The 13,047-nt window shown below is 41.2% G+C and overlaps 1 protein-coding gene across 2 annotated transcripts; it reads left to right on the top strand.

The window, feature by feature from the left end:
- Positions 1 to 5,967: 5,967 nt before the first annotated feature.
- Positions 5,968 to 12,799, top strand: LOC147446337 (transcription factor MYC2-like). 2 transcript variants are annotated; one of them, XM_086526212.1, is made up of 5 exons: positions 5,968 to 6,146; positions 6,361 to 7,398; positions 7,895 to 8,137; positions 11,523 to 11,693; positions 12,410 to 12,799. In XM_086526212.1, exons 2-5 carry the CDS (start codon positions 6,424 to 6,426, stop codon positions 12,497 to 12,499), a joined length of 1,479 nt encoding a protein of 492 aa, XP_086382338.1. In that variant the 5' UTR covers positions 5,968 to 6,146; positions 6,361 to 6,423; the 3' UTR covers positions 12,500 to 12,799. The 2 variants fall into 2 exon arrangements, with proteins under 2 accessions (XP_086382338.1, XP_086382339.1); XM_086526213.1 differs by lacking the exon at positions 5,968 to 6,146 and having other exon boundaries at positions 6,218 to 7,398.
- The last annotated feature ends 248 nt before the right edge of the window (positions 12,800 to 13,047 follow it).

The raw sequence follows: 13,047 nt of genomic DNA, 5'->3' as shown, positions 1-13,047 counted from the left end.
TTTTGCAAACAATGCGTCTTGTGGGTGACTATTTTGGGTCTATTATCTACCCTTGCACTTTTTTAAAAAAGTGAATCAAGTACAATATGGTTGATGGGTGGCAGGGCATTCAATGCCCTGCCACCAAAAAAAAAATCTCTCGGGCGTCACTATAACCGTCGCTATTTATGGCTCTGTAGCGTCGCTATGAGCGTCGCTATAGTCTTCTGTGTAAACGTCGCTATAACCGTCGCAATGAGCGTCGCTATGAGCGTCGCTATATAGAGACGCTTATAGCGACGCTCTCGTAGCGACGGTTTTAGCGACACCGGGGGTTATAAAAACCCAGTGTATTTCCGTCGCTAACAGCGTCACAAGAGCACACAACCTCTTGTAGTGAACGTTTTCTTTACCAGGTTGGTATTGAATGTTTGGCTGGAAACTTTGAATAAAAGCGGCCCACTTAATATGTCTATCATCTATTAAGGGCTGAGAAAGTAAATATTTGATACTTTGTTGATCAGTTTTAATGATCAAGTCAGTACCCATTACATAGTGTTTCCAGATTTTCAATGTATGTACCACAGCAGTCAACTCTTTATCATAAGTACTGAACTTTGTTTCAGACGGTTTGAATTTACGACTTTCGAAAGCAATTGGATGGTTATCTTGCATAAGGACTGCACCGATACCTTTTCCACTAGCATCAGTGACTACCACAAAGAATGGTCTTTCAAAATCAGGCAATTGCAGTACAGGTGCATTAGTCAAAGCATGTTTAAGTGCATTAAACGAGCTTTCTTGGAAATCAGTCCATTCATAAGGCGTGTTTTTCTTCAACAAGAGAGTCAAATAATGTACTTTGTAAGCAAAATTACGAACAAATTTCCTGTAATAGCTACAAAGACCAATAAAAGATCGTAGCTCATGCAAGTTTTTGGGTCTAGGCCAGGATTGAATGGCTTCAATTTTTTTTGGATCGACATGTATTCCCTTACCCAATACAATATGTCCCAAATATTCAATTTCAGATTGGAAAAATGAACTCTTTTCAAGATTCAAATACAAGTGATTTTGTGCAAGCGGATCAAATACACGTGTTAAATGTTGCTTATGCTCTTCTTCAGATTTACTAAATACCAAAATGTCATCAAAAAATACAATCATAAAATCTTGATGGTCAATGAAAATTCGATTCATCATGCGTGTGAATGTAGCTGGTGCATTTGTCAAACCAAATGGCATGACAAGAAATTCATAGTGTCCAGTTTGTGTCATGAAAGCAGTTTTGTAGACATCATGTTCAAACATTTTGACTTGGTGATATCCTGATTTAAGGTCAATTTTGCTAAAGATGTGTGCCCTTTCAGTTTGTCTAGTAGATCATCCACTCTAGGAATAGGAAACCTATTCTTAATGGTGATCTTGTTTAAAGACCTGTAGTCGATACACATACGAAAGGTTCCATTTTTCTTCTTGACAAGAAGTACTGGAGCTCCGTATGGTGAACTACTAGGTCATATTAGACCTCGGTCAAATAAATCAATGATTTGAGTTTGTATTTCCCTGTGTGCGGTAGGATTTACACGATAAGGTGCTCAGCAAGGAGGTTCACTACCCAGTATGATGTCAATTTTGTGGTCTTCTGTGCATGATGGTGGAATTCCAGGTGGCAGATCATGCATGAAACAATCTTTAAATTGTGAGAGAAATTCATCGCGTGTGGAATTACGTGAAGTTTCAGTTTCAGCAGAAATTTGATTTACCAATACTAGATATGTTTTCCCCTGTTTTCGAATTGCTCGTTTGGCTTGAGTGTGAGAGAGGAGTGGAAATTTTTGATGTGCCAGTGTTGCTTGGATGGAGAAAGTTTTATTATTATGAGTGAGAGACATTGTACGTGTTTTATAATTAATCAACGGATCAAATTCATGACGAAATGGCATTCCCAAAATCATATCAAGACCATGCAATGGTGCTACCAAAAATGTACGTGCTTGTGTGAATTCACCAATGCAAACTTCAACAGTGACTTGAGTTTTACAATTAAAACGTTGATTATTAAAAACAGTTTTGAACTTATGAGGTGATGAAATTTCAGAGAGTGATAGTTGTTGTGCCAATCGTGTGGAAATGAAATCATGGCTACTACCATCATCTAGCAGAATGGTGACATTTTCACCCTTAACAGTGCCTTGCACTTTAAACAAAGTGTGAGGAGATATAGGAGTACCTGAGGATGGGTTGTCATCGTTATCATAATCACGATCATATCCCTCACCCTAGTTAACTTCCATTTCGTTGTCGTCAGGTAAAGCATCTTCGATGAGGTTAAGAGTAGCTCCGTTGGGACGGTTGTTATTGAAGGGTTTTTTATTTGAATTTCTAGTGACTCCATTGGAATGGCCATTGGATTGACCATTGCCCTTAGCATGACCATTTAGGAATTTATCTGCATAGTGACCATATTGAAAGCATTTAAAATACTTCACCTTTTTGTTACCATTAGAATTTGGAGGAAAACGTTGGTTGGAAGCATGTTGGTTGCCTCGTTGCTGAGTGTTGTTGTGGTTGTTGCTCGTATGAGGTTGGGCAGTGGTAGGAGGATTGTCAAATCTTCTTCTTTTGAAAAAGGTACGGCTTTGGTGTTTGCTTCTGTCAAAGTTAGGAGAGAAAGGAGGTCTCTTGTTGTGGTTAGTGTTAGCAGGTTGATCAGTGTGAGAGGAATATCCACCTTTCTTCTTTTCTGCGTTGAGAGCCAAATTAATGGCCTTTGAGAGAGAATATGGTTCGAACATATCTACCTCAGCACTAATTTTTAGTGCCAAGCCTGATATGTACTTTCGCTTCAATTTCCTGCGACTAACATGTTCAATAGCTTGCAATTGAATTAGACAATTCCAAAAACGGTCAGTGTAACCCTGTACATCTTCATTTCTACCCTGTCGAATTAAATCCCATTGACGTCGTGCTTTAGCTTTGTACTGTGTGGAAAAAAATTGGGGTAAAAACACTTTTTTGAATGCATTCCAGGTGCGTGGTCTTCTACCGTGTTGTTTGGTTGTGTTCCACCACAATGCAGCGCCGCTAGTGAGATGATTGGATGCACACTTTACCATTTCACGCTCGGGAAAGTCTTCATCATGAAAGTAGTCTAGTTGACTAACCCATGCTAGAACTGTGCTAGCATCTTTTGTGCCATCAAAATCTTTGAAAGTGAAGGCTTTTCTGCTAATTTTGTTTTTCTTGGGTGCCGGTGCAGATTCGGTGCGTGCAAAATGCAATAATTTATCTTTAAGTTCTTGCCTTCTCATGCGTTCATATGTGAGTGACTGCTGCAAATTTTGAAGTTGCTCTGCAATCGTGGGTGCATGAGGAAGATGTGCCATGATTGCGTGCTTTTCTTTTCTTTTTTCTTTTTTTTTTCTTTTCTTTTAATTTAATAAATAATTAATTAAATGGTAATGCTTAAAAAGGCTATTTGGTGATATTCACAGATGCAATATGCGGAATAAGATAAAATAAATAACAGAAATGTAATGTACATAGCTGAGAAAGAGCGGTGGCGTCCAGTCCGGAATGGCGATGTGCTAGGGAATTGCCAGAGAATAGACAGTCCGACGGTGTGTCACCGAGCCAGTCCAATCTCCCTTATCGTCTCGAAAGAAGATAACAATTTGGCAGCTCCATTGAGTTAGTCGATGTCAAGGAGGGATTAAGTTGGAAAATTTAACTATTTTCGTTCCAAGATGTGTGGCAATTGTGGGAAGTTTTAGTGCCAATGTCGCCCCGTCGACTTCTTGCAAGACAATTGCCCCTTGGAAGTGAATGGAGCCCGATCAGGTTGGAAGAGCAGGCGAGTGGAGAAGAGGGAGAGAATGGAGATTTTTAAGTGGCAATGGCGGTCGGTCAAGAACCTCAAGCAAGGAGGGGTGAATTGTCCCTTAGCTAGGTATGCAATGGCCGGCCAACCTACTTTTTTTTTTGTGGTTTTTAACCACACCTTTAAGTAAAGGTGTGTGTGAACTGGTCGATGGCGAGGAAGAACAACGACAGCAGCGCGAGCAAGGTGGGGGTGATGGCGGCTTCTGCGGTCACTTTCAGCTCGTATGCAGGAAGGGAAAACGACTCAATTGCCCAGGGCGCTCCTACCGAGAGTATGAGTTTCGGTTTTGGTGATGGTAGGCTGTGGGTCTTACATGCATGCAAGAGCTCGTTCCCATGAAGCTCTTCGTAAAGAAAACGCGACTGTCGAAATTACAGCTAAGACTCCTTTGCATGGAGGATGTTACCGAGAAAGCTTAGATTAGCCGGAGCACTTGATGACCACGTTACTTTGGTCTTCCTCTGGAAATCTTTCAAGAGTCACCTCCTTGCCGATTCTCTTTACCCAATTCAACTTCTCTTTCAAAGTCGTAATTTAAGCTTCTCGACTTCTTTCAATTCTGAGTCGGTTCACTTTCTCGTCCATATCTTCACATATACTCAAGATTAGCTAATGCTTAAATTTAGCTGTTGAACATACCCGTTCTTGATCGTCCTGAAGTCGAAACTAGAAGCCGGTTGCCAATTAGTTGCCGATTGGCCGCCAATTAATGACCAAGCAAAATTTCTTTTGCAAATTCGATGAATTAGTTTTGGAATTGCCACAAATCCTTGAATCTTTGAATTGCAAAGTTGATGAATTGCAATTGAAATTTTGTCGATCCTTCTTAAAATTGAAATTTGGTGCCGATTTATCCTCGAACGTGAGGCTCTGATACCACTGTTGGGAGAAGAGGGGAAGATCGACCGCTTAAAATATTCAACACAAGTTTTCAAGCAATCACCATCAAACTGTCCACCTCTTCTTCCAATTTCCAAGCACACACACACTCACCTAAACTATGACACACACACACACACACACACACACACATAGTAAACATAGAATTGACATAGACAAGCTTGTAAGAGTGTAAGAGATGGAAACTAAATTAGAGAGTACACAGCAAATAACCATAGCTTAATAGAGTAGAGAAGAGAATCTGCAAGAGAAAAGTCCAAATCTAACCCCAAAACTCCACTGCACCTCTCTTGTGGAGTTGGTATTTAATATATTATTTTGAGTTTAAAGTGCCAAAAATTGAGGCTCCTCTTTTACAACCACTTTCACTTTTGTAAATGAGTGAAGCTCATTAGTTCTTGCATGACCCATAAGGGGAGTTCCCACTACAACTATTTACAGAGCCATAGTGGCTTATTGAAATGATGTTTTAAAATACTATGCAAATATAAAATGGCCAAGAGTAATTTTCGTCGCCTCTTCATCAACTCCCCGCATTCCATTCTACAAAATCATCATCAACTCAATTAGTAAAATAAATAGACAACACATAATTAACCATTACGCGCAGCTATCCCAATTGTAGCGAACCACTACAACAGGAGAGTGTCCAGTCTCGTAACAGTTTTTAATACAATTTTTTGTGTCCTAATGGGGAAAGAAAACAACTTAATATGGCAAATAAATAGGATCTCCACTCTAAACACTTTGGGACAAGGGAGTTGAAAGAGGTTCGTCGGGCCACAGCTATATCTCACACGCGCATGGAAGTATGGTGTGATGATTGAGCACCATAGATCTAAGGGAAACTAAACTCGAGAAACATGTGAACTCGAGTACTCCAGTTTACTTCCCCCAAGCTAACTTTTGCGGCATGATCTACAGTGCCTCCTTAATGTCAGCACCTGCCTAGATTGATGGGGACCTTTGATTCCATCCCCCATGGTGAGGTGGGTGGGGCAAGGAGTTGGAAGAATGTGAAGGGGTGTTGGAAAACAGTCAATGAGATCGTGGTGACAAAAGAAGGGAAGAGGGATAAAAAACACACACACGTAGGAAGCCATGCACGCACGCACTCACATGCCCAAGTTGGCCATCACATGACATTGTTTATCATTAGCTGTAGATACCCCTTCTCTCTCTCATCTCTCTCTCTCTCTCTCTCTCTCATCTCTCTCTCTCTCTCTCTCTCTCGCACACACAGTACCCACACCCACATCACTCCAGAGGAGTGGAGGCGTCCCTCATATAATATCCTCCATCGTCAATCACGCCTGGTGCTGCTCCTTGCCTTCAGCATCACCATGCAGTAGCTGCAGCACTTTGAAGCTCCCCTCTGCCGGTAACTCTCATATTGTGTGGGTGTGGGTGTGGGGGGGTTGTTTGAGAGAGAGAGAGAGAGAGAGAGAGAGAGGGTGCCGTCATGTCCCGTTAACTTGGGTACGTTACAATGCACGCACGCATAATGCTGCTTGACAGGCAGGTCTTTGCATTTTAAGTAGAGAAGTATGTGCAAATGATGTGATGAACGAATGCAGATGCTGAATATAATGCAGGCAAGCTCGCCAGCAGCTATTTGAAGCGGCGGTGCGGAAAGTCGAGCTAAAAAGCCATTAATCATGGAGATCTCGGCAATGATGACCAGAGAGGATCTAGATTTGAAGCCATTAACAGAGCTCTCAACGAAGACCGAAGAGGGTCTGGATTTGAAGCCATTAATGGAGCTCTCGACGACAACCGAAGAGGGAGGTGATGATGATCAGTTTCTGGATTTTTTTGACATGATTTTTCTGGCAATAGATGGGGCGGCATTTCCAGTGGACACGACATTGGAGGATATGATGGTTGAGCCTCTTGAAAACCCTCTCATGACACTAAGCAGCTCGACATCGACATCAGCCTTTCATGATCAATATCTGTCACACACTCTCTCTAAAGTAATCGGTGAGCACAGCACCAACATGACACCACCAACCATTTTCAGCATCCCATGTACTAGCCAATCACAACTGAGTCTGCAAGATGACGATGTCATGTGCGACGAACGAGATGGCTCCGATGGAAGAACTTGCCCATTCGGAAGCAATAAGTTTACAAATTTTTCAGCTATTGCAAAAGCAGGTAGCAACAGTACTATAAGTTGCCATTTCTCTGCAAAAGAAGTGCATTCTAGCTGCCTGCATACAAGAATAGAAAAGAAGGCAGCTCCAGCTAATGCAACTTCAAATGAGAGAAGGATATGGGGTGTTCGCAGCAGACGAAGGCTTGATTTTAAATGTAAAACCATGTCCGAACCCATGGTGAGTTTGCTACCAATAAGCAAAGTCCACAGTAGCAAAGTCCACAACATGGAGAATGCCATGGTTCCGAGCGTATCAGATCATGAGTGCACATTGATGGAGCACAGAGAGTCAGAATGTAGTTTATATGGGATCCAGGATGATCTGGAAACCGAAAAGAGTAGGAGTCCTAGTGGCAATCTTGCTTGCAAGAGGAAGACTGGGTCTAGGAACTTGATATCAGAAAGACGGCGTCGTCGCAACCTTAATGACAAGCTCTTCTCTTTGAGAGCCCTTGTCCCCAACATCAGCAAGGTGCTCTGATCTCTCTCTCTCTCTCTCTCTCTCTCTCTCTCTCACACACACACACACACACACTCTCTTTACACAACATACTACATACTAATATATGGCACCTTAGCATACACACACACACACACACATGTTGTCTTATCACATGATGGTTTGATATAATGATGCACACTACTCTCTGCAAATATGTGTATGCGCTAAAATTAGCCTATGTACCCTGGTCACTCATAGCAATTAGAATTCTTCATGAGTTTTTAAATGGAAAAATGTTCTCCATTTTATGCTCAAACTGTCTGCTTTGTCCATATGGCTAGATACTGTTTGATTGTACAATAAGCTGCTTACACACGCACATATACTCTTACCGACATATTTGTGTATTTACGCACACTCAATATAGTGGGGTGTGTGTGTGTGTGTGTGTGTGAGAGAGAGAGAGAGAGAGAGAGAGAGAGAGAGAGAGAGAGAGATGGATGTGGTATTGACATTATGGAAGCAGCTGGACAAAGCTTCCATAGTTGCCGATGCGATCGAGTATGTTCGAGATTTGCAGAGGCAAGTAGAGGAGGTGAGTGGGGAGGTTTCACAACTTGTGGCCACCAAAGAGGTTGCACAACAAACTAATGATGGCCTCTACAAGAACACCAGCACCAGCACCAACACCAACACCGACATCAACTCGATCGGCCTCAACCCATGTCTCAAATGTCCTTCCCAATCCTACCAGTACACCATTGTGAAGGTACAGATTTTCCTTGTCCCCTCTTTCTCTGCACAATTATGCCTAGGTAGGCACAATTCTTTCCTTGGAAATTTGAAACCAGGATTTCCACTGTGTAGCTCACTCCAAACCAATATTTCCAAGGGTTTGTAATGTTGGCATCATCGGTAGAATGCCTCGGTTAGCGCTGTCCGAATTTCAAAACCCACATCGATATCGTTGATTCCGCATAGCATGTCCCTATAGAACTTGATGTAGGGCTGTGATAATGCACAATAGCTAACATGACCTCATGTGGCTAAGCACTCGAGGGGTCCGAGTTGGATGAATTTCGGGGGAGGTAGAGGATGTTGTTGGAACAAACCAAGTAGAAGGCACCCATCATTTGAGCCATTGAAGATCACTGAATCTTGACAGCCCTAGTGCACAAAAACAGGTTAATTGTGATGGGGTCATGTGCATGGGATCAATAGTCCCCATGCAAAAGGAGCCTCGTTGCTTAATCGCGACTCTGTTAGTTTCACATCTCCACGGGCTCACATCTGGGTCTATGTCAAGCAAACGCATGTGGAAGTGTTCAGGAGGTCCTCTTTCAATTCCCCGGTTTTTCCCATATTGTTCAAAATCATAAGCTTCCGCAGGCTCGGCACCGCGCACCTAGCTAGGTGCGCGGTGCTCGCCCGCAGAACCTCATGATGTTGTCAAAATTCACAATGTGGGAATAATTGTGGGAAGCTATTGAAATCTTCCTGTGAGATCTCAGCCCTATGAGGTAGTGCACAAGCGAGTTTATTTGTGATGGGGTCATGTACATACGATCAATAGTCCTCATGCAAAAGGAGCCACCTTCCCGGTTGAGTCGCAAATGGAAGAGGGGATGAATTCAAGCTAGTTTTTCTCGTATCACAATATCTCAAGATTAGTTTTTATTGATCAATGGCCTTGATCACGTGACATGCATGCCTTTAAACTGGGATCATTGATCCCAAGCCCAACACCTCCTCGAAAATAAAGGGATTGGGATAATTTTTGGGTGGCTAGTGATCATGTGGCATTAGGAAATGCCCATAAAAAGCCCTTGAGATTGTCCAACTATTTGCAATTGCTTAATTGGATCAATATGCAATATTGAGAAATCAAGATTTATTTCTCTCTCTCAAAGCGACTCATCCGACCCCTCGGAATGGTCTAGGGAAGTTATTGGTGAGGGCACTGTGTTGAATTAGCACCCAGGCACCTCCCTAGGGGTGGGCTTATTTAACAAATAAGTAAAGATTCAATTGGTTCTTGAACAAGATCAATAGCAAAATGAGAAGATGAAATTTTGTGCTCCTCCCCTTCCATAGCAAAGTCACTCTGATTAAGACCTTCATGATCTCCTACATTCATTCATGGCTCCACTGCTAAAATTGAGCAAATCCAATTCGAAAGATTTTTTGACGCATATCAAAAGGTTCGTATGGAAGAGCAATACTAAAGCCACAACCCCCTACCAATGGGGAAAATGGTAATGGATAGCAAGACCAAAGAAACATTGGGACCATTGACCACATGTTGCATGCAAAAGCTTTTAGTGCCAAATTAGTTATCTCACTGACAAAGAAAAACCAAGAATGGGTTATCATGGTATGGGATATGACAGCAAAGCTTGCCTCTAAAGGGGGCACATGGAAGGAGACCACAGTGTACGATAAGATCTTGGCACCTCTTTGGACATTCATTACGCTTGGCGGAAACACAAGGGAACTTGTACGTAAGTGTAACATAGCAACTTCAACCCTGGAATGGGAGAGAAGTTCAGAAACTTCGGGGGCTCCTCTCTTCATTGGTCCCCCTAGCTCTCCAAACTTGGAAGGGCTTCCTTGAACCCGGTTTGGAGGGAAGTTGCTCTACCGGTTAACAACAAAGGGATCTTCAAACTATCTCATCTTTGGAATGATAGAAACCTCTACTGGAAGGATATGGAGCTTTTAGTGCTTCAGCATAAGTTGGGTTTGTATGAAAGACTTTTGATGTGTAGACTCTTGGAAGTGTTGGTATCATCGCCTTTCCCCATCGTCGGGTCAGAGATAGACTGGAAGGCATCACACTGGCCAAAAGATAGAGTGTTCTCGACACAAGATACCTATAATGAGCTAGTATACAAAGCGGACTAGTTTGCCCCACTCTCCAAAATATGGAAGAAAACTTTATCGGAAGAGCGCTCACAAAAGAGTGTTAGTGCAATCTGGGAGATCAAATGGCCTCTTTATCTGGAAGTGCTTTGGGGAGCTTTGCCTATTGGGATCAAGGTTCGAGCTAGAGGGATCAGCACTGACACTTGCTCTAGTTGTAGATCAGCTTCTGAGGGTCCCCGTCATCTGTTTAGCAAGTGCCTTGTCTCTCAGGGGATGATTGCTAAAGTGTGCAAATGGGCTAGAAAGACCTGGAAGATTAGCTTCTTTACAGATGACCTAATCCTGGGAGGGTGCAGTTTTCATAGCTAGGCCATTCTAGTGTGCACCCAAATCACCAGATTTGTTACCTTAACCAAGTCTGGAAGTCTAGGAACCTCCAGGTCTTTGAGGAAAAACTGGTTGTGGTGCAATTTGATGATATTGTGTATATGAGCACTGAGCTCATGCATGTTGTAGGAGGTAAGACAGGGACAATAGTTAATGGAAAAGAGTGGATCCATGCAGTGAGCTATGTGGACCACTCGCGAGGTCCTTAGTAGCACCCCTGTTTTGGCTCTGCTACGTTGGTGGGCAACCCCCCTATGGAATCCTTACAAGTTACCCCTCAAGGCACATGTAGTGCTTGAGGGCATTTGTATTCTTTTCTAGTTATTATAAATTCTCTCCACTCACAATTGTGAGTATGGCCAAAAAATAAAAATAAAAAAACTCTCAAAACTTTGAGATTCTTCAAATCAAAGGCATTCGCTAGGACGGCGTAGGCAATAGAATTTGCACATAAAATAAAGATGAGAGAGGCCTGTGTGTGTGTGTGTGTGTGTGTGTGTGTGTGTGTGTGTGTGTGTGTGTGTGTGTGAGAGAGAGAGAGAGAGATCATTTAACATTTTTATAATGAATAATCCCTAGGCTAGTTGTGCCTTGTAAAATACAAGACAGTGTACCTAGCCTCCTCTAATGTTTGTATTATTATTGAAGGCAAGAGTTAGTTCTATTTTTTAGCACATTTAAGTACTCTCATAAAAAGAAAAGTTTCTCAACCTAGTGTTATTAAAAAGATTTTGAGTTTTAGATGCCACTGAAAAGCCCTATGTGATGTGAATGGCTTTTGTAACTTGATCTCGTTATGTACATATGAAAGAGAGATGGAGCTAGAAAAACTCTGTTTAGGTGCATAGAGACACTGAGATTTTTCAAAGCTTCTAATGTTAATGCAACTCAACGTTTTGTAGATTGGTGTAACGTTCATGGAAGGTAAAATGTATCATGCACAATTACAATGCAAAAAGGGCCATGGTGTTTTAGTGAAGCTTACACAAGCAATTGAAGCTCTGGAAGTTGATATCATATCAGCAAATTTCAGCGTTGTCAATGACCATATACTCAATACTTTGATGATAGAGGTACACTTATAAATGCACTATTCTTTCATTTTTGCTACATTTACAATGGATTTTGTGTCGATGTCCTATCGTAGCACTTAGTACTTAGCTCTTTGTAATAACCACCATTGTATATGGGTACAAGCACGGTTTGGTGGTACTAAGTAAGTATATCACTGGGATAGATCTTTGAAAGAAGAGCCTGTAACTAAAAGCACAATGTCCGACAAGTTTTAATCCATATTACAAAAAAATTACCGGTCCCTACTTTTCATTGGTAAAAACAAAATTAATCTTTTTTTTTTGTACCACTAAACCATGATGTTACCCATGTGTCGGTAAACAATATTTACAATTAATTAGCACTTTGATATAACTTGAATTAATTTTATATGCATAAGTTTTAGTGAATCTTGAAGTAATTATTTGCAAAATTAGTTTCTTGTTCTATCCTATGGAGATATCTAAATGTGTCACAAGTATAGATTGAGTGGTTGAACAACATATGATCTCAATGGTCCTTGCTTTTAGGGTGAGGATTATTTTGCACTAGTTAACAATTAGGATTCAAGAAGTGTGAGTGTACATACAGGCTACGGTCTATACCTATAGGTTATTCAATTTGATAAATTATATACTCAATTTCATAAATTGTATACTTATTATAATTTCAATTTTTCCTTCTCCACCATGGTTTTTGTAGTTTAATACTTATTTCTTGTCATTTGTAATGTCAGGTCAAAGAAGATCGGTCTTTATTGCAAGAAGAGGTACATCAAAAAGTAAGGGAGACCATGTTGACATATGGTTTTACATTTGAACTATAGAAAAGCATTTATCAAAGGGAATTTTAATATTGACACCCAAAGAAAAACTAGAGAGCTCATAGAGAAAATAAAAATTTGAGGAAGGGAGAAAATTCTCAGCAAGAGAAAGCCTCAAGGTGGCAAGGAGGTCGTCAAGCTTTCAAGAGAGAATGATCAACAAATTGGCATTTAAGCCTAGGCTTGTCAAGGTAGAGAACTCTTACACCTTATGGTGAATCTTTTTACTTGGGTTTTGGACCCTTCAATTCCTTGTTACAACCAATGCCCAAAGAGTTATTAATGAAGTTTAGCTTTTTGTGCACTAAATCCTTTTTTTTCCTTCAAAAATCACAGTGGTGAGTGGAGTATATTGATATAACCAAAGAAATACATATTCTTGCCATGCTCATGACGAGTCTCTCATCAACTAAGGAATATCAGAGCTTAAACATTTGATTGGTTGGTGATTTTATTAATAAAGCTTTAGTAAAACTTCAACAATAGCCCAGGCAGTGTGTTAACAGCACCGTCACTTGGATTAACTGCAAACAAGGAGTTTAAGCTCCCTT

This window comes from Adiantum capillus-veneris, chromosome 12, assembly GCF_014529385.1.
Source record: "Adiantum capillus-veneris isolate H3 chromosome 12, ASM1452938v2, whole genome shotgun sequence".
NCBI classification, from domain to species: domain Eukaryota; kingdom Viridiplantae; phylum Streptophyta; class Polypodiopsida; order Polypodiales; family Pteridaceae; genus Adiantum; species Adiantum capillus-veneris.
This window is presented reverse-complemented; position numbering and strand designations above follow the sequence as displayed.

Bases quoted from the DNA above. Each gene is read 5' to 3' on its own strand.
- LOC147446337 (XM_086526212.1), top strand. From the start codon at position 6,424: ATGGAGATCTCGGCAATGATGACCAGAGAGGATCTAGATTTGAAGCCA. The intron at 8,138-11,522 runs GTACAGATTTTC...AACGTTTTGTAG, and splicing joins ACCAGTACACCATTGTGAAG to ATTGGTGTAACGTTCATGGA. The intron at 11,694-12,409 runs GTACACTTATAA...TTGTAATGTCAG, and splicing joins TCAATACTTTGATGATAGAG to GTCAAAGAAGATCGGTCTTT.